Source organism: Poeciliopsis prolifica, unplaced genomic scaffold (genome assembly GCF_027474105.1).
Source record: "Poeciliopsis prolifica strain line A6 unplaced genomic scaffold, Auburn_PproV2 SCAFFOLD041, whole genome shotgun sequence".
Lineage (NCBI taxonomy): Eukaryota > Metazoa > Chordata > Actinopteri > Cyprinodontiformes > Poeciliidae > Poeciliopsis > Poeciliopsis prolifica.
Window position 1 is genome coordinate 3,923,603 of NW_026562416.1, and position 26,459 is coordinate 3,950,061.

Below are 26,459 nucleotides of genomic sequence, written 5' to 3' on the forward strand. Positions count from 1 at the left end.
TTTTTTTTTCTTTCACCTTGTGATCTCTACTTCACAACAGTGAAATTTCCTATTATATACACCAGAGTGTGTCTCCCCGAAGTACAGGGAAGGTTTTATCTCTGCACCTAAACCTTTGATATATTTGGCTCTTTTTCCTTTTTTCCCTCTAATATTTTTATCATAGTATAAACCAACTGATGCATCTCTACGAGATGCCTGTCGAAACTAATATTTATTTATTTATTTATTTTAGAAACTTGAGTAAATATAGAAAATATCCCTGTTCTGCGTGGAAAATTCTGCAAGTAAACTAAGTTATGGTTAATCTTCGTAGCAGAATGGCATTATCAGCATGTTTCCTTCACTACCTTCACATGCTATTTTCATACCAGCAATTTGTTTTGAAGGATTGTGAGAAGAAAAAGCCTTTTCTGTCCGACTATCACAAATATACACATTTGTATCTTTGACAGCAAACACACCAGATTGATTTGGTGTCAAATAAAGGAAGAAAGCATGGACAGTTACAGTTTCTCAGGTGATGGCATGATGAACCACATTCCAGTCCATTGCATCTGAAATGCTGGAATTTAGAGGAAAACTTTACCAGGAAAGTGAAAATTGCTCATTTTTTGAAACCAGAACTTATCAAAAATAATTGACCAAATTAATACACAAATGGTTCACCAGACACAAAATGATGATTCCTTCATGGCCATCTTACATCTAAATCTAGATATAAATGCTATTGGAAAGCTGTAGGTGTTCTGAAAGAGAGGGAAGCCATAGAGAGGACCCTGAACAAAGATACTGTTCAGAAAGGAATGAGCAAAGATCTATTTCTGTGTTCTCTGAAATGGTACATTAAAAAGATTTCTGCTATTTTATTGACTAAAGTTATCTGCATAAAGTACAGACAGCAGAGGATCAATAAGTATGTCACAAATGATTTTAGCGAGAAAAACAACATCTGCATTCTTCAGAATAAATGATGTCCTCAAATTAAATGTTGGATCTGTTTACATTTTGTGTGGTATATGCCATTATACCAAATAAATTCCATATTGTAGCTGATAAAACCGCATATGTTCCTTTCTGGTTTCCCAATTCCATTACAGGTATTTCACCAACATTTCCCTCAGTGGACGAGATTATTCCTTCAACAGTGATGGCTACCTGTCCAATCCCCTGATCGATGTCATTTCCTACACCAATGGTAGAGGCTGGGAGGAGGTCAGTACACAACAGTGCACACTCCTGCTAAATATCACAATGCAACAACAAGATAAGTTAACTGCAATTTCACACTCCATCAGATATGCTAACTCATCACTGTATATTTTCACCTCTCTGCTGTCTCACAGCTTCTTTTACTCCCATATCTCATTAGATCTTTCCCTCCTTTCCTTTGCTGCTCTTGTCTAGTTTTGTCAGCCTTGTTACTCACTGCTAACTCACAGTCCAATATCCTGTCCATCAGAAGCCTGTTTAACAATTACACAGTAATGCCATCAAATTTAAGGTCTGCCCTTTTCAACTCCACCAGTCCTCCTTCGACCAGAAACAAACAAGAAAACCTCTTTGCTTTTGTTTCCCTCTACTTCATTTGATGCTGACCGTTAAGACTTGATCTGTTTATCAGTGAGGATGGACTCAAGTGTGAAGTGTAGCTTTGTGAGTTTTAGTTTTCAAAATAGATAAGAGGTTACTTTTCACCTTTCTATTAATTCAGAGCATGAGTGAGAGAGATTTATCTAGAGAGATAAGTTTATCATGTTAGGTGACCTTAGATCTATGCAAAATTCATGAAACCCTAAACTATGAAGGTGGTATATTTATATCTCTCACAAATGGTTTCTTTGCATTGAGTCTTTCCAAAGCCCTCATAACATTACTCACAAACTGCTTTTTCCTTGTCAGGTTTACACTGCTGTTTTATCATTTTTGGCTTACACGCTAAAAAGATAAACATTAGCAAATTTCCAATTTTGTGTTACAGTGAGTGGTTGGCCTTGTCCCATTTTGACATTTCATTCTATTTAGCAGAAGGATCTTGGCTGACCTGCACAGATTGTAGACATCCACATCATCATTATCATGACATGCAGCCTTAATAAAGCTCAGTAATAAGGATGAATTGAAGGACATGCCTGCAATCAGATTCCTCTAGTCTGAGAGCAGATTTGGGGCAAAATGTTAAAAATTACAGTAACAGGCCATGTTTATCAGGCCCCAGTGATCTAAATGCACAGTCAAATGTCTCTTCAGTTAGCTTATGTGGAAGCTGTGGGTCAGGAGTTAGGGTTATACTCCACAAATTAAAAAAAAAATGTTGGGCTTACTTTACTGTAATGTTTCTGACCCACATTTCTGCAAAATAGAATATCCCCACTCCTCCCAACACAGACACAAAAACATTAAGCAATAAATTATTTGAATGAAGTTGCATGAAAAGCAAGCTGCATATAGTTTGGATTCAATATTATACATTTAAAGCTTTCTTATACCTTACCGTAGGCAGAATACAATGGACTTTTGGTATTCTCAAGGGTTAATGACCACAGCTGCCCCATATCTAAAATCAATTAACATTTGAGACCCCCTCTAAGATGGCTTAATACTGTATATTTTAATAATTCAAACACCAAATACAACTCAATATACATGGAAACTATCCTAGTATCACACCAGTAGCGAGTCTCTCTTTGCCCCTAATGTCTTCGGGACATTAAAAAATCAGCACCAAGGAAAATAACATACCAGTTATAGATTGGTTGATTTGCAGTCAATAATTTTCTGCATAGTATTGCACCTTTGTATTTCAAAAGAAAAAAAATCACACTCCCCTCCTCCCCCACACACACACACATATATGTGTGTATATTTTTTATTTGCCAGCCAGTTTTTAAACTAAGTGGAGATTATCATTTGAAAATAGCATACTGCATTTAAATCTAGGTATTTAGTATCCACTTTAGGTAATGAGGGCATTGGGTATAAATCCAACCAGGAGAAAGCAGGAAAGTGCTTCACTGGTTCATTGTATGCTTTCAATTTGCTTTTGCAGACATTAGTGGTAAATGTATGGCACTTTGCCTGAGTGGGAAATTAGTTGGAAACAGCTAAAACCTGATGCAGTGCATTGTTCTGCTGGAGCATGATGAATTCAGCACATGGTTCAAGGTTAATAAACTATTATAGAGAAAACAATATATACATTCTTATAAAACAGTGATGAGATGGCATGCCATTTTTCTATTTTCATTCTAAGATGGTTTTACATCTTAGAATGGCACAGTTGACACACATAAAATTGTAATTCTTCTCGCAACTGCAACTTCATAAAACCAACCGGACCAGGGGTTAAAAGTTGGAAACAAAAAGCTGAAAACAAAAAGAACTCAATGAAGGAGACCATTTTTAACAGGAAAATTATTAACTGTTTTCATTCTGTAAGTTTTTTACTTCACAGTAGAGCAAAAGCATTTAGTACAGACAGAAGTTCATCACCTTGATTCCTTTCTGCTCTTTTCTGATGCATCACAGATTTCTTTACTGGAAATTAGGTGAAATAATTATTCGCAAATAAAATATAAATGATTTCCATTCAGTGGAAACTGAGAAAGACGAATCCAAAGAAACTATGCAAAGCGAAAATAAAATTTGAAGAATTTTATGTCTCTCCAAGGATTTTTCTAATTTGTGTTTTGCTGACAAAAAAGAATAATAAGGCAAGGTTTTCAACAGCATTTAAAAAAAAAAAACTGTTTTGATGATTTAGCACGACAATCCTAAATTAAAAGAAAATACACAAAAGTCCACAGTTCTAATGTGTGGACTTTTGGCATTGAAAATCTATGAAAGATCTTCCAAATCACCACAAAGTCTTTTTTCAAAGTCAAAGCAAAACCAAACTCTATCAATTGCTTTAATCATTGATCTTTTTATTTGTTTCAACGCTAGGTTACACCTTTGACTCACCTTTCTACAACTTTCAATTACATTTGAGAATTATATGTATATTTTTAAAGAATTTTAGACTTGATGCTTTTATTCTTAAAGGGTAATTGGACCTTTATATCATATGTATTTTCTTCTTCTAACTATTCTGTGCCCAGTCAAATATAAACTGAGTCATAAAATGCATTTTCGTTTACATTTGTCTGCCTTTAACAACACAGGTTTAGAGACGCTCTTGCAGCTCAGTCTCCAGGCTGCTGTTAAAAAAAAAAAAAAAAACCCATAGTTCAAACAATGTGAAACCTTTTAGCACAAATCTCCAAGCTTCCTTAAAAGTCAGACCTTAGTATCTTACAAGAGCTGGTAGAGCTTTTGATTTGCTCACTGTGCCACCTCTGACCTTACTCTTCAATCCAAACATGCAGTCTGCCAGCAGCCCAGTGTAAGAAACTAAACACCCAGACAGAAAAAATAAAACTACCACCAAATATTTGGCATTACCCACAAAAAATAATTTTTCTTCACGCACAGACGGTACATTATAGATCTTTTGATTTATTTAACATGCAACTAGAATGAAAACATTCTATATATACTTTACATTCACTGCAAGATAAAAAAAAATCCTGTTTTCATGTGGTCTTTGTTCAAATGTTACAAAATTTGTATAATAACATATACAGTTAAGCCAAAATTATTCAAACCCCTTTCAAATTTACATTTTTGAATTACTTTGATTTACCAGGAAGTGTGTTTGTGTTGGGAACTAAGACAGGTGTCTTTCAAAATAAAGACAAAAAACCCCAGGAAAAAAAAGAAGAAAAAATATCCTTATTGGCATTTTTAGCAAAGAAAAAAAAATTCATTACTATTTTACAAATTTGGTTTGTAGCTTACATCCAAATATTTGATGTTAGTCGGTCAGCTCACCATCTCTGTAACGCCACAGATTCTCCATAAGATTCATAATGGACCTCCTATTTCTTTTAGTAATAGACAGAACTGTAGTAAAATTAAAAGAATGTGTTAAACCTTAATCTCCCAAAGGGATAAAGACTTTTGGGTAAAATCGTATTGACTAGAAACGTAGCTCATAGAAAACATCTAAGTATTTATGTGTTTTTTACAAGATGTTACTCTTTTTTATAAGTCATGAATTGCAAAATTTCTTTGGGATCCAATGCAGCAGAAAATATTATTTGTTTCAATGGGCAAAATCAGAAGATAACTAGTGACTCTACTTACAAATGTACTTTGTTTAGCCCCTCTAGGAAATATTTTCAATATTTTATGTGATTTTTTTTCCATAAATCTATTTTACAAAAGATGAACTGTTTACTTTGTAACGTGCACCAACGCACATCTTTCAGAACTCAAAGTGACTTATAATAGTGGACATTTTGCTGTTTGTCATAGACTTTTTTTCTCAGACCATCTGTGCAATGGTAGGTTATGTAGGGACTATGATTCAGTTGTGTATCAAATTAAAATGGATGTTCTTGTAGCTGTGACAAAAGCAAAGGGGTGTAAAATGAGTCACGATGTGTCAAAAGACTTATAGTGACCTAAAACATTGTTTTTGTTTTATATATTTTTTAATATTTAAATATATTCAGTAAAGTTAGAATCCTAAATGACACAGACCAGAGTGTAATTTTAGTAAAGCTGCAATCAAACCTCACAGGATACATCATCATGGTCAGTCTATACTTTAAGGTCAGCTTTCAATTTCTAAAAGCAATTCAGAATGACGTTGAAAAGAACGCAGCCTTTTCGAGTAACTTGAGAACCTGCTGATTTGAAGAATCTTTTTTTTCGCAAAAAATAATTCTACACACACATTCTGCATTTTAAACAGAATGTGAAATAAAATTTTCTTGCCACATGCTTTTTACACTGACCTTGGATATGCACTGCATTGCTGCTTGTAAACTGCAAAAAAAAAAAAAAAACTCAGCATCAGGAATTTACTATTTACTCTTTGATTTAATTAGTTCAGTTAAACAGAATTACAAGCTTCAGTTTCACACACAAGCCAGACACACTCTGGTACTCTCAACACTTCTTAGTCAAAATTAGTAATGAGTCAACCACCAGTGTTTTGGTAAAGTGATGTAAAACACTGTAACGTCCTGTTCTCTTTCCCGGTCTTGTAGCGTATAATAAGACTTTTAGTTTCTATTCCAAGTTGAAAAAGTCTTTGAGCGCGTCTGAATTTCTATAAAAGAGACAAGTTGTCCTAGATTATAAAGCTTTATAGATTTTTATTTTAACATTTTATGTCCTGACATACATATTATGTTGTCAAGGTAGCTCTAAGTCTTTCTAAAGGTCTCTCTCAGCAGTAAGCGCCACTTTATGTGCTGTTACAATGAGTGTATTAGTTTGAAATAGATTTGACTTGAAGCTGTGTTGTATTAAAATGTAACGGTGCAATGAAATGAATTGAAATATGTTTTTAATGTTTTTGCTGCAAATATAAACATGCTCAATACAAAATAACACTAATGTGAGTTGTGCATCATCGACAACATAATGTGACATCCTAAGTACTTCAGCAAAGGGCAACGAGACTTAAATTCCTGTTCCTTGAAAACGTTTTAACTTTCATCGAAGCAGCTGTTTGGCTGAGAGAAAAAACACCAAAGTAAAAGAAGAGTTAACTTGCTGGGTCACAGAGTCTTGGGGGACTGAAAGACTGTGCATATTCGGCTATGATTAAAGCAAATTTTTCCAACATGTTTGAGAATGTGCCGATAAGTGCACAGCACCTTTGTTTCTTGATATTGGGTTATTAAATAGTCATACTGTGAATTATGTTTTACTCCCAGTTAAGGATAATTAATTAATCACGATTTAAGTGCTTACTCATTGGATTTCGATTGAAACAGTTAGAATGGACTTAGATTTGCAGTAGGCTAGAAGTTTGTGGTGTTTTATGGAATTCCTTACAATTCCTCATCATTATTTGGCATAAGAAAAGAAGGTTTATTGTAATGATTTGCTTTTTATACATTTTGCAAATTTTACTTGTTTTCCCATGCACATACATTTGGCCAGCAGAGTCTAGACTGGAAAAGAAAACAGTAAATCCACTGCAATCTCATGGATGATTGCATACCCACTGTCTATGAAAAATGACTGGCAGAAGTGTTTTTTTTTCCTTTGGTGTTCCACCACCAAAGAAAAAGTTAACTCTAAGTGAACTAGAGTTAACTTTTGTAAAATATATGGAATGCATACATGGACAAATTGAAATACAAGATAAAGTTAATTTTACATTGCTGTAAAATATGTTCTTTTTATATTAACAAATCTCTTCAAAATAAAATACAGCAACAAACCCATATGGGTAAATTTAGGAATTTATAATTTATATTATTATTTATGTTATTCTGGCAGTAGGGACTCCATCAGTAATCACTCTAAATTGTAATTTCTGATTCAGGTACAATAGTTTTCATATATATTTCAGAGAGCGACATGAATCTGAAAATTGTGCTTTGCATTTTATTCAGTTCCCTGTACTCATTGCAATGAACTACATTTGAAGTTGCTTAATTTTTAAATTAAAGATAATCTTAGTATATGTATATACTAAGAGTATATGTATAAAACTATCTGAAATCTTTGGAGATTTTTCAGAGAGCAACACTGAATAAACAGCATAACAAAGTCCAAATAACAGCAGAAATGTCAGAGAGAAAATTACAAGACAATCTAAAGAATTCTCATTTGCAGTTTACTACGAGTCATATAGGGGATAAAGCAACAATATTTGTCCTCTAGATAGGAGAAACTACAGCTGAACCTTTTGCTTTGTGGTGGAAAACTAACTGCACTTTACCATGAACACACTACATGCTGGAGGCACCATTATGCTATGGGAATGCTTTTCTCCACCACAGTTGATGGGATTATGGATTTATCTACTTACAGGGCAATCTTGGAAGAAAACCTGTTATAGACTGCAGAATCTAAATGCAAGGAACAATTTTAAGTTTTATTTGAAACCATGGGATTCATGAGAACTTGAGATTAGAAATTGTCTAGTTCGGGTTGCATCATGTTTTTCATATTTCAGCTGCTGTGCATTAAAATGAAGGTACGAAAGAAGGCGTTAAAATACTAGATACAATTATTTTATTTCTGTTTGTGCTCTGTAAAGATTGTTTTAAACTATAGCTATATTCAGACCAGATTTTTTCTTCTTTTAAAATTACTGTGGTAATCGCGACACTGACAGTCAACCTAAAAATAAATAAAAAAACTAAGCTTAGGTACACAGAATAACTGATCACTATACAAACTAAATGTTACTGATCAGTGATTTAGTCCAACTTAATATATATTTTTGCTCAGATATTGGACAACAGAACATAAGCAAGATTTTTTTTTTTTCTGAGTAATAGACAACAATTTTGAAATTAGAAGGTGAATAACTAAAAGAATCTCAAGATGAAGTGCTGGCTAAAAAGTTTTTTAGCAGCACTTTTTAAAAAAAAAATCCCACAAAATGCAAATGTTACAAATAGTTTTGAAATAACAAATAATACAAGGAAAAGGTTCATATGAGGTTTTGAATGTACTAAATATGTCACAATGAAGGATCTATTTTTGTTTTTTTCTGTTTCAGGTTGGCTGGTGGGAGAATGGACACCTGCGCCTGCGTTACCATCCTTGGTCTCGTTACGGCTCCTTCCTGAAGCCTCTGGACGATGCTCAGCACCTCAGAGTGGTCACCCTGGAGGAGAGGCCCTTTGTCATCGTGGAGCCTGCTGACCCTGGAACCAGCTCGTGCATCCGGGACTCTGTTCCCTGTCGCTTGCCTATTAATTCCAGGTAGTAAAACAAAATGCATAAAATGATTTCAATTTTTTTCTTTTTAGGGGTGCTTGAAAATAATATGTTCTTGTTGCTATAAACACAGGTAATAAGAAAATATGGAAGAAATCTTCCATGAATTGACTGCAGTTGGTCAATTGCCAACCGTGACGTAATGTTTTTTCTAACAACCAGCTTCATAAAAAGGAAAAAGGTTCAACATCTCATTAAACATTAAACAATTCTCAAGCTGACGATCCTGAAGCAGTTATTAAACTTTATGGCCACCGTCTACATCATCCTAGGATGAACTTTACAAACAGAGAATGTTTAATGAAATAATTTTCCACTCAAACTTATTGATACGGATATATAAACAGATTTTTAATTGTCCTGGGGGATTAGATAATTTTCTTCCCAGCATTTATGTAAACAATAAAATGACGTCAACAGATCAAAGCAAACATTTATGGGAACAATAGTCTGTTAAACCTATTCATTAAAACTGCAGAGGAAGCTTGAAACTATAATGTAAACCAAGGATAACTGCTGTTTTTAATGAATGCAAATAACAAACAAGAAGGATTACTTATACAGAGTATTACAGCTATTGAACAACACTGCATCCCTAAAACGATAAATATGGGGGTATGTGCTGTTAAGTAGTTTAAATGTCGTAGTTATTAGAACAATTTTAAACATTTCATGAAGCCAAAAATGAACTACAACTGGAATAGCAAAAATGATGTTTCATGTCCCACATGCACTATAACATAAATTGGTCCAGATTATTTATTTTTATATGTTCATACAGTTAATTGTATATGCATGTAGTCAAATAAAGATAGAATCCACATTTGTGTTTGTGTTTGTGTGTTATGTTGTTAAAGAGATAATGAGTTTATTCTTCATCAATTATTGGCTTAAAGAGTGAAATGACTAGCTAACACAAAATCCATAGTAATCGCCAACATCGGGTATCCAGAGATCAGTTTAATCAGAGACTGCATTGCCAGGGATTCATAACTACCTTAATTGGGATCACAGATATTACTATCCCATATCTGATCCCTGTTACTTACAGTTAAAGTCTCCAATGTCTTAACTGTTGGCACATAATTATATTTCTCTGCATTTGTAATAATTTTGCAAAGCCATGCAATTAATTTCTAAACACACAAGCTGCTTTGGTTCTGCACACATTATAGCTTGCAGAATATATGAAATTATTTAATACACAAATTGTTAAAATTGAATTTATGTTAATTAAGATGATGCAATTTCTGATTGAAACTTCTGCAAGTCAGTCGTCTGCATTTCATTAAGTTTCTACAAAGATCAGGCACATTTGAGAGATTCTTACAACTAAATCACCTTCTTTGAGAAGGTGATTTGTCCCATTTTTCTTTCCCAACGTGATTGCAGCTTCTAATTGAAACAATTTCCCCCAGAGTTCAGACCGTGTTGCTTGGTAACACAGTCAAGAGGTTACAATAGCTAAGTGTCTGAGAGGCCATAAAAACTCACTCTTGCTATGGAGAGCTGATGGAGGCCACTGCAGCCACTTGACTGATAGTCATCAAAAAGTACTTGAATTCTTCTGTGTGTAGCTTGCACATCATGCTGAGGTGTTTGCTGCCTAAAGTCTGAAAAGCAGTCTCATTGCAGAAATCTAGTGTGTTTTCAATAAAACCTAGAAGCAAAACACATATTTTATTTTAATTATACAGAACATTTCAGAAAAACTATAGCTGCTGGAGTTATCAAAACATCCCTTCTCCAAATGCACTGGCAAATTGCCAGTACTGATCCACTAAAAGTCACCAGTTAATAATTTATAGGTGACTTCTTTTTCTTCCATCTCCCATAATATAGTTAAAAATGCCATCATTTACTCAGTTTTTTTGGACATTCTTCTTAGGTTTTACCATCTTATTACTGTTATGATGTTTTTACTAATATGTGTCCTTTCTCCCATTATGTTTCTTAGTTTGGTGTTGGACGGAGCTGCACCCATGAAGCACTGCTGTAAAGGGTTTTGCATTGATGTTCTAAAGCGCTTGGCTAAGATTGTAGGCTTTACCTATGATCTTTACCTAGTGACAAATGGCAGACATGGGAAAAACATTGATGGGGAGTGGAACGGCATGGTTGGAGAGGTGAGATTCTTAATATTACCGGAATGTGATTTTGACTTTACAATGTTTTACATGTTCAGGCATTTAAGTTGAGAAGGCTTGTTTTTAAAGTAGAGTTGTTCATTACTTTAGATGCTCTGGAAATACTGGAAGTCTCTTTGTCAGTGAATCCTCTGTGTTGCTTTTTATTTAACAAAATGTGACATTTATTGAGATGGCAGTATTTTACACAATATTTATGCTGAAAAAAGACAGCAAAATAGGAAACTAAGAATCATTTGAAAATTTAAAAAGGCACGTTAAAAACAAAATTTACTATTTTGAATTATTAATTTATTTGGCTAGTAGCTATTTCTTGTTCACTGTTTTACAGTCCATTAATTACCAAATAATTATATCGTTAGTAACTACAGTATATTACTTGGGTCACTTGGTGACTGTTAAAATGTAATCTAATTTTGATTACCCAGTGAAATTTGTTTTAATTACATAGAAACACACTGTCGCTTAGTAGCTGCACGGCTTCATGTGTCAAAGTTAAAACCTAGTGAATAAGAACCAGTGACTTGTTTGTACAATTCCTGTTCATTGAATGAAACAATTCCTATCAGCGTCTTTTAGATATAAATTGTGTCTTAAGCTGAATGTCTGAAGCATGGTCAAAATGACATGATCATCACCCTTGATAGCAATGTACACTTTCCTCAGGGAGACTGTAGGATTAAAGTCTCGCTGAACAATGACTGCTCCATTCAGTGGAATCACAAATCCCTTGGAAACACATTTGAAAGAAAGAAAAAAAATAAATTTAAATATGTTTTGGCAGAGATGAGCAAAATCTTTAAGAGAAGAGGTCGCTTTTGACCTCTGGTTTTGACAAGTGTCTAACTCAAGAACAAAACTCTGTAATTTGAAGATTGGTTGCTTTCATAATCATTTTTTTTTCCTGTCGCTACATGTTTTTTAAAGTAAAATCACAACCAAAGAAACTGACACTGAACTGCCACACTGGGTCATTTGTAACACCCACTCAACAACCTTTATGGCTGATTGAAGTGGTATAAGTCTTTCTTTAGAACAAGCCAGATTTGTCTTAAAAGAATATTGTTTTATATTTTGTGATCTGCTATGATTGTGTTAACAGCTCAGTAAATTGAACGTTTAGAAGCATTAAGCCAAGCTTGTATTTTCTGCTGCCAAAAGCCATAAATGGCAATCTGATACCCACCACTTGCTGCTATATAAACACTAGGACTCGTCCAGCGTCACAATGGCCACATAGACAGGTTCTGTGAAACTGCAGTACCGCATAGCATAATAAAGAAGCATGTTGTAACAATGTGGTAAAGGTGAAGTGTCAGAATGATTGGGAAATTCTTAAAGAGACAGGGCACTTTCAGCGTGTCTTTTGTGAAATCAAATTTCTCAAAGTTATTTTTGATATATGCAAAATGTTCATAACCATTAGAGTTAATAGTTACTATAAAGTGCTATAAAATGTTGCCATGTTTCTGGAAAATACATAATGGACCCTTTAAACTCTTGCCTTTGGTTTTGGTAAAAATTTTCACAAATTTGTTGTTCAGCTTAAAAAAAATTCAAAATGTAGGTTATTTTTTTATTTTGTCTGTTTTCTTTAAAGACAAATTAACAAAATAACAGTTTTATGAATAATTTTTAGGCACTTTTCCACTAGCAGCCTGTCAACAAGACGTAACGTCTTTCAATCTGTTTTGATGAGTCCGTAAAAAATCCTAATGATAAACCAGTCTGACATGCAGAAAATACTATTTTAGCGTCAACAAAGTGATTCCCCAAGAGCAATTAGGTGACAACTTTGCATATATTACATTATCAACTGAAGGATGATGCATGTCTCACATCACATTCCAGGTCTTGTTTGATTTGGGATCTGCTTCTTAAAGATGATTTTTATGCACTAGGGAGTTTTTTTTAAAACTGTACTTTTACTGTAGACTTTTAAGTCTTCTATTTTATTATTTCAATAATAAAATGTGAGTGCTTTCATGATCAAGTAAACAGTGGACAAAAAAATTACTATCAAAGCAGACCTTGAGAAAGTCTGAAGAACTTTTAATGAATCTTCACTTTAAAAGATAGTCAGAATCGTTTAAATCTTTTTTAAATGGTGTGAATGGAGGCTGGCAGATATTTTTGAAGAAATGGGACTTTACTTCTCTTTTGGTCAAGACTTATTAGCTGAGGGTATTGTCCATATGTTGTTTTTTGTCACTTTGTCAGAAGTGTTAGAGATGCAGGTGGTTTCTTTTTCTCTGTCAGTGTTTCCGTCTCTCTCCATGTCTCCAGCTGTCTCCAGTCTAGCAGCTCTCATTAACTCTCCGTAACTCATTAAGTTGGTTAATTACGGTATCACACAAACACGTGAGCAGGGGCAGCAAGTGTGTTAAAAAAAAAATAAAAAACTCATCCCATCCTTTTCTTTGCCACTTCCTGCTGCATGAGCAACATCTTTTAAAAGAATACACTCAAAGCTGTCCTTTCGTATTTTATTTCTATTTTCATCCAGACCTGAGTGTCCTTTTACAGATAGTGAACGCTTCCCTTGAAACCAACAGTTCTGCTATTCCTCATTGTGACCCTGAGCCCTGCACTTATTCTTCCTGTGTAAGTGCTTTCCAATCAGGCAGTAATTTCCAACATACTCAAGATTTTCTCATCATACATGCTGAGTCATCCTGAGAAAATCATTTTTGTGCCCAGTATGAAGTCTTTGCTGGAATGAAGCATTTCCTGAAGAAAAGTGTCACAGGTGATGCTTTCAGCCATAGTTGTATTCAGATATCTAAAATGACCTACCTGGGAAAAAAGAATGAACAACAAAGTTTAAATGATTCTGACAAGAAAGGATGAGACTATTGAAATGTTATCAAAAGTAGAATATATGTCCAAGGATTTCTGTAGTAGTTTCCTCTTAGCTGTCTCCTGATGATTCAGCCAGGAGCAATTGATTTTTTTTTAAATGAACTTCATAGGTTTAATCCCTTGCATTTTCTTTTCTGAAGTTGATTGAGGGCCTGTTGTTTCTTCTGCACATCGTGTCTCAGCAGTCTCTTTGTCGCTGAAATGACTGACATGCAATTAAAACAGAAAGAAAAGATCAAATTGTTGCATGCCACTGGAGGAATGTAGATCAAAGTTGGATTTATCATAGAGGTCATTGGACCAAACAGACCTTGTTAAAAGATACCGCAGATCTGTTCCCAAATGTACAAATTTGTACTATCTGTACAAATTAATCCACAATAATAAATTCAGAATTCAATGGACATTGGGCTATTAGGGATAAGCTTATAAGTTTGAAAAATAATGCTTTAATATTTCAATTTTTTTTATATTAGAAAAAATACTTGGGTTTCTTTAGCTGAGTACTGGATCTCCATTTTCACCTATTGCTGTGCAATTACTCAGCTGTAGGAGACGGCGCCACAGGGGATTCCCCTTAATCTGCTTCAGATTTAATTAGGATTTTATTTTTGACATTTTGAATTCAACATGTCTGTAATTAACACCACCCTGGAATAAACATATTGAAATTCTGAACATAATCATCAGGCAAACTACAGTCTCCAACCTCGGTGACTATATGCATATATCGACAAGTGCACATTAAAAATGTCCCAAAATGCAAAAGTTGGAAGGTTCATGAACACCTTTCTGAATATTTTGACATTTATTCACTGGAAATATGTGAGCTGGTGATATATATTATACTTCTTAGCTCAGGAAACATCTAATTTTAAAATTATTCTCAGCAAAACCAACATATATAACCTACACTGATTATTCTCATGGATATTAAATGCAACAAAGAAGAAGTTAACATCAGTCTCATTGTGAGGAAAGAGTTGAGCTAAAAAGCAAAGTTCTCTACAAAATGACATTCTGTTCTTACAATCTTTGATAGTTCTTGCAGCTTATTATTTACTCTTATTCTGGACAGAACATTCTGTTTGTATTGTGTTTGAGAAGTATAATGTAATGACGACACTGTCAAATTCTGCAGTAGGAAGGATCCATGCAGACTTCCTCTGAGTTCTTCTGGACTCAAGTTCTCATGTGGTAGGAAATGTCGAGGCCCAAAAGAATGTTGGTATTTTTTTCTTTTTTAAGGGAATAGTAAAGAGCTCAGTCATGCAGTGGGAGCTTGGAGTAAATGCTCCTCCACATCAAAAGGAGAGTCAGTTGAGGTAGTTCTGGCATTTGATCATGAGGTCAGATTCCTCCTGTGTGCCTGACCTTTGAGGTTTTCAAGGCTCTTCCTATTGAGAAAAGACCTCAGGGCTGACCCAGAATACACAGGGAGGACTAAATAGCCCTTCTGGTCTGAGAATGTATTTCTGTCCCTTAAAAAATGAAGTTGGCGTGTTTCAGTGGGGGGAGGTTTGAGAAATTGAAGAATAAATGTATAGATGGATGTTCATAAGGAACATGCAGTATAGGTAGAAAAAAATAAAAAAATAAAAAAATTCCCTTCTCACCCACCGCTTATCGTCGGTTCTTATCGTCTGAGCTCGGGTCCTCTACCAGAGGCCTGGGAGCTTGAGGGTTCTGCGCAGTATCTTGGCTGAGCCAAGGACTGCACATTTCTGGACTGAGATGTCTGATGTTGTTCCTGGGATCTGTTGTAGCCACTGCTCCAGTTTGGGGGTTACTGCCCCGAGGGCCCCGATGACCACAGGCACCACTGTGGTCTTCACCTTCCAGGCCCTCTCCAGTTCTTCCTGAGGCCCTGGTTCTCCAGTTTCTCGTGCTCCTTTTTCCTGATGTTGCAATCACTTGGTATTGCTACATCTACCACAACGGCTTTTCTCTGATGTTTATCCACTACGACAATGTCTGGTTGGTTCGCCATTACCATTCTGTCTGTCTGGATCTGGAAGTCCCACAGGATCTTAGCTCTGGCGTTCTCCACCACCTTTGGGGTTTTCCCCACTTTGATCTCGGGGTTTCCAGTCCATATTCTGCACAGATGTTTCTGTACACTATATCTGTCACTTGGTTATGTTGTTCCATGTACGCTTTCCCTGCCAGTATCTTGCACCCTGCTGTGATGTGCTGGACTGTCTCAGGGGCCTCCTTGCACAACCTACACCTTGGGTCTTGTCTGGTGTGGTAGATCTGGGCCTCTATTGCTCTGGTGTTTAGGGCCTGTTCCTGGGCGGCCAGGATGAGGGCCTCTGTGCTGTCCTTGAGTCCAGCTTTTTCCAGCCATTGGTAGGATTTACTGATATCAGCCACTTGGTTTATTTGCTGGTGGTACATCCCATGTAGGGGCTTGTCCTCCCATGATGGTATCTCTGGCACCTCAACCTCCGTTCCCTGTTGTCTGAGACATTCACTGAGCACATTGTCTGTTGAGGCTTTGTCCCTCAGACAATGTGCTGAGGGACAGTGGTTCTCACACTCACTAGTCCTCTGCCTCCTTCCTTGTGGCTCATGTACAGTCTCAGGGTGCTGGATTTGGGATGGATCCCTCCATGCATTGTTAGTAGCTTTCTAGTCTTAATATCTGTGGCTTTTTATCTCCTCCTTTGGCCAGCTAATTATTCCAGCAGGGTATCTGATTACTGGCAAGGCATAGTTGTTTTATCACACAGATCTTGTTCTTGCCATTGAGCTGGCTTCTCAGGACTTGCCTTATTCGTTGGAGGTATTTAGCTGTGGCTCCTTTCCTTGTGACCTCATCAAGGTTGCCATTTGCTTGTGGTGAAATATATATATGTATATATACTTTCAATCAACAATAAGACTGTAAAGTAAACTTGTAAGTATTCAAGAAAGTACAGAAAAAAAAGTGTCAGTGTCAGTAGAAAGCAAAGAAAAGTTTCAGGACCTAAGAGGATGGTTAAAGGCATCTCAGTGGTGTTGGCTCAGACACTGCAAAGCCTTTATTGTTTCACAGATTCTTTGTGTCAAGCAGAATAATGAACTCCTGGTCAGCATCCAGCTTCTCTAACCTTCACAGTCCCTCAGTTGCCGTCATGCAACTCCTGTTCGCTGCCAGGTGAAACATGACAGAGCTGCGAATTCCCTCATTTCTTCACCTGCTGACCACCTGAGCCACAATTATTGCTGCTGGAGGAGCTTCGAAGAGGAACACAGCTCGGATTTATGTTGAAAGAAAGAAGAAAAATTCAAATCCAGGACTTAGTCCTTTAACAAAGACTATAATGTGAAATTCTGACAAAAAACATAAAGTAGCAAATTGTTTTGTCAATTGATGAGTTTAGTGATGTTAAATGTTTCTGCATTCAGATCTAATAACAAAAATTATATAGAAAGCAGTATTTAGTCAAACAATATTTCAACTTCATAACAACTTTACTAAAATATTGAGAGTGTTATTCTATAAACTGTATGTTCGTTTTAGCATCATTTATAGTTTTAAGGCTTCATCTGTGAGTGAAAATGTTTTGATTCGTCAGTTTCACATGAACGATTTCATCAAAAGTCTTGTAAATATAATTTCAGGTGTTGTGTTTTCTAGGTTGTATCCAACAGGGCTGACATGGCCATAGGTTCCCTCACCATTAATGAGGAGAGGTCAGAGGTCGTGGAGTTCTCTGTTCCTTTTGTGGAAACCGGCATCAGTGTCATGGTTTCTCGCAGTAACGGCACCGTGTCCCCTTCTGCTTTTCTTGGTAAGCTGCTGTTTATATTTACCTTCAGGTATCTGGATAAGTCAAACTTAATTATTTTAAATTTAATTTTATTAGAAGCGTATTAGTAATGCTTTTGAAAATATAAAAATTTGCAAAAATCAGTTATCTGAATTCTTAAGACCTGAGTAATGACAGAAACATTTGATTGAAGAGCAACAATTCTACAGTATGAAACCAAGCACTATTTCTCTTAAAAAAATAGAATTTAAACTTAACTCAACCTTGTGATACTTGTAGAAAACTGACACTCACCTCACCTCTTTGCTTCACAGTTCCCACCTCATACTGTTCCAGCATTCTCATATGCTGGGAGCCCACATCACAGTTTGTACTGTCCTTGTCTCATCAATTCAAGAACAGTCAAATATTAGATGATAAGCTAGTAAAAACAAACAAACAAACAAACAAACAAACAAAAGAAAACGTCTAATAGAATCACCTCACTTGTAAACATTCCAGGGCACCTATCAATACTTTTCAAACTTTTTTGTGTTTTTCACAATGTTCATATTTATTTCAAGTCCAAACTTTGAAAAATTGACAATGCTACCAAAAGTTATCGAAGACTGACGTTACCACAGAACACTGAGGCATAAAACAAAGACAGCCTCAAAACACAGCACAGTGCCCGACTCAAACATAAGCACAGGTATATGTGGGAATTTCTTCAACCAGGAAGAGGAAGTCAGAAGATATTTGCTCTGCAAGGCAATGGTTTTTGGAGACCTAAGACAATGGCACCTTACCCAGGAATTTTGAAAAACTCTGGGAAAATCAAGTTTTCCTGTGATTTGCCATAGTAGGAAAAAAGACAAAGTCTCAGTCAACTTGACCACATCAAGTTGAAAAAATCCTACATGCAACATTAAGACTCCAGTGGCCAACTTTATTTAAAGTTACATGTAGGAAGATATTTTTTATCTGGTCTTTATTCTATGTGTAGCTCACCTTCAAAACCAGATTTTCTGTTCCTCTTCTTCTCTCATTTACTTTTCAGTTCCTTTGTCTTTTTCTTGAAGTATTTTACTGATATAGATAAGGCTGGCAGTAAATTAGATTTCCATTTAAATATGTTCTTTTACATAGACTGAAACAGTTCTCACATGTGGGTTCTAATCATGCATTAGACTTTGGTCTAGAAAAAAAAACTCTTTGAAACCTTCATAAAAACAGCAATCCTGGAATAAAATCAGTAGAGGCAGTTTGCAGCTCAACGGGAATCCGATGTTGTGATGCAGTTGAGCTGTTGGAAAGGGCTTATTTAGAGAATCTTTGGGAGAATTGACCCGCTATTATTATTGCTCCCTGGAAAAACATACTCTTTATTTTCCTCTTCCACTTTAAAGTCCACTTACACATGAGGGATTTTTTTTAAACGGCCAAAAAGAAAAACAAAAAGTCAGAAGAGAAGATGTTAATACATGGCTCAGTGCCATATTAGGGGTGTTAGCTGTGTAGAACTTAAATGGATCTATCCGGGAAGAAGGAGCAGAGCACACATTAAGATGCTTAAAGAAATAAAAGTTACAAAAGCAATCAATTTAAAAATCCAAAAACCTGAGCTGAAAATTATGAGCCTTATATAAAACCAAACTAGTAACATAGAGAAACTCGAGGATCATTTATGAATTTGTTCAAATATTTGTTCAAATATGTATTATCCAATATCAGGAATATACTTCACATGGAGCAATATTAACACAGGCTACATTCAGAAAATAAGTTACTATGCACTGAAAATATTTTCATTTACTTAGTTATTTATTTATTTGCTTTTCTTTAATGGAGGATGTACATCTATGAAGGAGGTAAACCAATGAAGATATTTTGCATAATACTGCACACTGCTCTCTGTAATTCATCAGATATGTAAAATGCCTTCACTTCTGACATACCTTTTGTCTCCCACTTGAGGTCTCTCATTTATGCTTTTGTTTCTCAAGCCAAAGCTGATGGATGTAGACTTAAAATGTGATTTTTTTGCAGCACTCAAAATGAGCTGGCCACTTCAGAGATAACACCTGCTGGGTAACAAATCTTCTTAGATTTATTTCATACATATCCACACATAAAGAGATGGTAAGATGATGGAGAGAGAAAAATGTGGGCAGAGAGAAAGATGAAGAAAGTGTTAAATAGAAAGAAATGAGGCTTCACACACAGAAAGAGGGAGTCTTGGTACAATATAGATGTAGCACAAAAGAGTAAGTGAGCATGGTTTAATGCCTTTGTTAGAGGGCTTGAGCCGTTCTAAATGCTCTCAGATGCTTTAATGTACAAAGTGACTGGTTTCTGCTCATATATGTCTGTGAGCTATGGATGGGCCAGATGAGACTGCCCTGTAGCAAAAACGAGTCGTTAACACAGTTCGGTGTCTCAGGCGATTACTTTCTAAGTCTTCCATTTGTGCTTGTGTGAATTCGGTGCACATTTTGCTGCAGTAAGCAGTGCACATGGCTTTGAGTTGTAAAACAATGTCAGACAGATCTGTACAGCATTGCATATTTAACATAATTAGGGTAAAACTGCATATTCTAATCTCATTAAGTTATAGCCTACTGCATGGTAATGTGATGATGTGATTTTCTTAGCAAGTAAGCTAATAAGGAGGCTGCTGTTGCATTTTCTTTATGTTGGAAAGAACTCCTTCAAAATGCAAAAATTAGCAGCGAAAGTCAATAAAACTTTCAGCTTTTTTGTCTTTATAATAACATTTACATCTCAAAGGTCATGGATCTGACCAAAAATCAGGTTTTCTCCTCATAAACCTGATCTTTTCCTTTACGCCTTAAGTTGCCTTAATTCATTCGATCACAGCTGCAGTAGTACATCAATCCGTCTGTCAGTGGAGATTTAAAAGACAATCTGAAACATGTCACGCTTGGACAGAGGTCCAGCGTTCCCAAGGCTTTTTTATCTCATTTTCTCCAGGCTGCAGGACAGGCAGTGATGCCACACCACGCTCTAGCCTCATTGGTCCGGTGGCACTTTTGAATGCAATTTGTGACTGCATGCAGTGCGATCAGAAAATGTCAGGTATGCAAGGCCAGAGAGAATCAAGAGCAAAAGGAAATGCAAGAAGTCAATAGCAAAATATTTAATCCAGAGAGAAGAAACAAAGCGCAGTAAGAACGAGTTGACTTCAGCAAATTGAGTGGGAGGTAGAGAATGACTCATAAAACGCAAAAAGGCATTTAGAAGTTTAGTGAGTAAAGTGATGTCTGTTAAATACAGCTTAATCATCTCCTTGTTAGCATTTAAATTGATAAAAAATGTAAGCAAGAGCAATTTTCTTGGACTTTATGTAAACAGAAAATATATATATTTTTTAAAATCTTTTCTTCGTCCCATTTTTATTTAGAAATTATGTGTTAGTTTTGCTGGATTTTTGCTCATTCTGACATCAAATATACCAGATATTTTAAAGTGTCAGTAACAACAGACCTACTTTTGTTTTATGACAAATGTACATAATGTTGTTCCAGTTAATCCTTAAAAAAGTTCAAAATTTAGTTCAGTTGAAAATTATCTCATTCTTGTTCGAAAATATTTTCACATATTTTAATGGCTTTGTCATCAGAAACCAGGATGAGTCAGAAATGTTGATTAAAATCCATCCATTTATCTGTTGCTGAAGTCACTCTTAATCCTCTTATCACTCTCCTGTCAGCTCAGATGTTTGTTTTGTTCTTTAAACTGTTAATGCACAGACCGATACACACAGCAATATGGAAAAACTGCCAGATACTGAAAGTTGAAATAATCATGGAGAAAAAAAATATCTAATGACTTTAAATATATTTCAAAGCATAACGAAGAAATTTGTTTTTGGCATGTCCTTTTTCTTCACAATGTTCCACTTTATAAAAGTTAGATTAGCTCCTGAGTTCAAATTATTCTCATCATTCTTTTTAAAAAATAGCTCATTCTAGTTGGTATTGCTACTCCCAGGGCTCAGAGAATGACAGTAATCTTTCTAAATCCCTCAATACCGGCTGTGAACATGCTGGCACGCAAAACAAATACATGATGCCGTTGCTTTTTTAGCACCTGCTGCCAACCAGTCCTTGAGGTAGGACAAATAAACCTCATTAACCTCAATAGTAGCCATGTGTGTTTCAGTGGCACTGAAGCCACACTGGCTGTATATCAACCCGGTGTAGACATTACAAAGAGCAGCTTTGAAACATTAAATTTATCTTCTGTTGATGAGCTTCGCTTCAATATGGATATAAATTTAGATCATTGTTGTCCCAAAAGCATAAATATCTGCTGGAGACAAAACTGTGGGCCTCTTAGGAAGAGTGGGACCAAAAACAATAAAGCCACTCACATATTAACTCAAGGCTGACATTGCTTTCAAAACAATGCTGCTTCTGTTTACTCTTCTCACCCGCCAGACTATAAGAAAATAAATATCATGCAACCTTCAGGATTTTCAGGCCACAAAGTAATTATTTACAACCTTCCTTTGTCGAAGCAATTTTGATTTATCCACAGGTGTACAGCACACGTGACTGGACTGAAAGCTGCAAATTGTGAAGCAAAACCATAAACAGGTTCCTCTTGTTGCGAGCTAATGAAACAGAGCTCATGTGCATACACTAACAAGTCAGTAACTTTCAGTGCTTAGGATTTCACTTTATTAGTACAACCTCCAGAAACATTAAAATTAAATATTTGTATGTGTTAAGGAGCACTAATTCAAAGCAAATAGGCTCTTTCAGGTTTTTCTTTTTTTTCTGACAATGCATTTTCCTACAATCCAATAAAATAATTTCTTATTTATTATATAATAAAGCGTGTGCAGCAAAGTGATGATGATTTGTACTCTTGCGGTATGAAAAATCTTGGTAGAACTAAAAAGCAGTACCTCAGTCCTCATGTCGCGCATTTCGGCAGCTCCTGCAGCCTTAAAAGCATATTAGCCCTGCCAGGCAGCGAGTTTAATGGATAAATCCTGAGAGTCTCCACCTGCTCCCTCACTGTACATCTCTGCAGGGAAGCCTCGGCTAAAAGCCTGGTATGTAAACAGAACTTGTAGCTCTTTGGTATGCCTGCACAATGTCGACTTTGATTTAGTATCTTCACCTGGAAGGAGAGAAAAGCAGCTCTGCTTCTCTCTCCAGTGTAGTTTGATTAGCAGCACACCTGCTAGAACTGTTGATCTCAGTCTTTGTTGCACAGTGAAAAATCTCAGGTGGATCTTTTTGTTTCCTCTGCCAAAAGTTTCGCTGTTCCTCGCTTTTTTTATGTTATAGTTTTGTTGGGTTTTTTTACATTTCTTTCTACAGAGATAAACAATAAACATATTCTTGACATAAACACAACCTTATGTATTCCTTATGTAAATATGTTCATCAAAAAAGTAGCATTGATGTAATGTGACAAGGATGCAATTGTTTATTCACCATGAAAGTCTTCTCATATTTATATGAGCCAATGTTCCCTGTATTTTCTCATACTGCAAGCTGTATGGCTCCCGAACTTTGTGTTGGTCCTTGTAAAATTATGAACACCTACAGTCATGCATTTAATAAAAAGTAAGTAAGAATTTCTCCAAGGTAAAGGATTCCTCAAGTCCAAGTTCATATTTTAGGCTAATACATATAATATGGTTACTGCATAAAGCTGGCTTCTTGTTGAGAGATGGTTAAAAAATTTACAATAATCAGGAAGGACTAAACACTTAAAAAAATTCAGTTTTACTTGGAAAAAAAAAACTGCTCTTGCACCTATTGGAAGCCAATACTCTTAACAGTAGAACATGAAATTTCTGTTTCTTTGACCTAAAGCCCTTGATGTTCACAGAATGACATTGAAAATGGATATTTTACCAAAAATACATAAAATCTGGAAGTTTAAAAGTCATTAGGTTGTTCATTATAGACTCAAACTACATGTGCAAGGCTAAAAAGGCAATAGAAAAGACATATCTTTGCTCTTGTTTTCTGATCAACTCTTCTCCAAATTCAATATTTTTTTGTGTACAAGATCCAATACAATTACAAAATGTTAAGCTGACTTAAAAAATTAGCATTTGACTGCCGATAGATAGAAACAGTCCCCTCACAGATAAAAACAATACTGCTAAAGTCAAAGCCAGTAGAAGGCCCAGTTTTCTTTTTTTTAACTTTTCTTGTCCATCATCCATTCAAGTTCATGTTTGATATTGTTGGGCTTTGTGGATGACGGATACCTTTCTATAACTTTATTTGATGTTTGCATGGACGTCTGTGTGATTCTTTGTGCGTTGCAGAGCCCTACAGCCCGGCGGTGTGGGTGATGATGTTTGTGATGTGCCTGTCAGTGGTGGCTGTCACCGTCTTCATCTTTGAGTTCTTCAGCCCCGTGGGATACAACCGTAGCCTGCAGAGCGCCAAGAGTAAGAGATGGAGTCCCTCCAGCTTTAGTATGCCAATCAAGCCACCGCCACTGCTCATGTCACGCCATTATTACCAACTTGTCAATTTGTCAGTTAAGCAAGCGAGGGGGGCTGATTTGAGGAGGACGTTTGCACAAATTATGCAAATTGTCCTATTTTTCCTAATTTTATTTATTTATTTATTTGACTGCACAAGTCAAAGCAATCACTCCATAGTATGCCTAATTTATATGTTATGAAGCAAACACTGACAATGCAGTGATGGATGATTTTGACATTTTTCTACCACTTATCAGTTTATGATTTAGTCCAAAATTTTGCTGACTGCCAATCTGTCCAACCATATTCATTTTACTTGATTATCCAGAGATGTTTCTCATTATATTTGATTTTATTGACACACGTTGTAAAAAACTATTTCAGCAGGACAGGCCAAAGGCAGTTTAGATTCTCCTTCTGTTTTAAACCTTCTTGAGTTTAACCTTCAGGAGCAAGCATTTTATTTCACATTTAAGATTTGTTTTTGATCTTAATTTGCCCTTCCAGAACTATTTTACTGTAAATGTAGAAAGGACAAAATTTTCAACTTATCATCTTTGGAGAGCCACATATCCTTTAGATATTACTGTTAAACTTTTGAATTAGTTAGGTCCAATATACTGTCTGTTCAGATTAGTAAAACATCCTGGCCAGAACCAATATTGAAAAACGACATATTTAAATTTTCGAGTCCAACAGCCAGTCTAAAAATTTCTTTTTTCTGTTGTTTGGCAAAAGTTCCTTGACTACTTTATTACAACTGGCCCAAAGAAGAGCACGCTATCACAAAACCTTCAAATACGTGTTTGGAGAATTCTCATTGTAACAGGTCCAGATGTGTTTCCAGTGGACATTATTTTAGAACGTTGAATAATAAATGCAAACCAAACACACCAGCACCATCAGAGGATACAGAGTGTTCATGTATGTTTTTTTTTTCTTTGAACACTTTAGCATCCTATTTATTATTCCTTTTTTGTTAGCAAAACTGATAAGACATAATAATATTTTCATATGGAGAATTGTCAGAAAATCAATCTGTATTAAATAATTAGGGGTTGAGTCCAATTTTTCAGTAGCTAAAAGTTGTATCCTTCTATATTTTTACCTATTTCCTTTATTCATTTCTTTAGTCCTTCCTTCTTCCTGCTAGATTCTGTTTTTGTGGATTTTTGGGGGAAGGTCAGTTTCTCATCTCTAAAAACATCACCATTAAAGTCAAACATCACCATTAAAGTCAAACTGAAGATTAGGATTTAACATTTAGAAAGCGAAGGTTTGAGGCCCATGACAAGTTGCTTTTCAAGAAGAATGAAACTGAAAAACATGCATAAACCCTTTATTGTTGGTAACCACACCTAAAGTTCTATATCCTGCTCTTAAGCTGTCACATTCTTTCATAATCTAAGTAGAGAATCTATGTCAGGAAATGGTGATACATTTTGGATTGACATTTACTATTTTCCAATTTGTAGCACAAGATATTTACTGCATCCCTAAAATGTTGCTTCATGAAAACTGCTTTATTTTTAATTTTCTAACTCATTTCCAGAAACTGGGGGATCCAAGTTCACCATTGGCAAATCTGTTTGGCTGCTCTGGGCGCTGGTTTTTAACAACTCTGTTCCTGTAGAAAATCCCAGAGGAACAACCAGCAAGATCATGGTGAATATTCTGCTCACTAAATTCACTTTTAGTTTCACTGATTTGCTTTCTGCTTGTGTCCTTTTTCTTATTTTTGTATAGCTGTCTTACTGACTTTTTTCTTCAGTTTATTTGTGAAACTTACATTTAATATCTGTCCTTATAACAGAATAAATGAGCCAAAAGCTAACAACCTCAGCCTACAGTGACAGTCTCAAAATGTATTTTTCTTTCACTCGTAATGAAGTGCTTTTGACAACAAACCTGATCATTTCAAAAGCTCATTAGCTGCTCAATTAGCTTTACAAACGGGGTCAATGAGGTAAAGTGAAGATGGTTGTTTTAGTTCGGTCTTTGCAAATGTATTTTCTGCTTCTAAACAAAATCTGTCTTTTTAGTGAGATAGCAAAATGGGAACATTTTATTTTTTCCTACATATCCCTTTATTATTCATTTTTCCTGCATTGACATTTCCGTATTTTATTTTGTAGAAATAATTCTTTCTACAAAAACATGTTCTTGCAGATTGATAGAGTCAGAGGCCTCACCAGCTCACATGGAAGATTTTTAAAGGACTTCAAATAATTACTTATGTTGTCATTATCAGACATTAATATTTCTGGTGACAATAGGCATGTCTCTAAATATTAAAAACATTTTTTCCTTTTTATTTCTTAACAGCAATATCTGTCAATTCAAATATACCAAATATCTGAGAAATTATCCTAAATATCACTAATATTTAAAAAATGTAGTTTACATAAACAGAAACATAAAACCCCA

At 35.5% G+C, this 26,459-nt stretch overlaps 1 protein-coding gene across 1 annotated transcript in view; it reads left to right on the forward strand.

The window, feature by feature from the left end:
- grin2da (glutamate receptor, ionotropic, N-methyl D-aspartate 2D, a) overlaps positions 1 to 26,459 on the forward strand; it is a 162,699-nt gene that overhangs the window by 106,319 nt on the left and 29,921 nt on the right. Inside the window, exons 7-12 of the mRNA XM_055055179.1 lie at positions 1,101 to 1,215; positions 8,579 to 8,784; positions 10,757 to 10,925; positions 17,434 to 17,587; positions 23,868 to 23,993; positions 25,585 to 25,697. Coding sequence (XP_054911154.1) covers positions 1,101 to 1,215; positions 8,579 to 8,784; positions 10,757 to 10,925; positions 17,434 to 17,587; positions 23,868 to 23,993; positions 25,585 to 25,697 — 883 coding nt within the window. The remainder of the gene's footprint in view (positions 1 to 1,100; positions 1,216 to 8,578; positions 8,785 to 10,756; positions 10,926 to 17,433; positions 17,588 to 23,867; positions 23,994 to 25,584; positions 25,698 to 26,459) is intronic.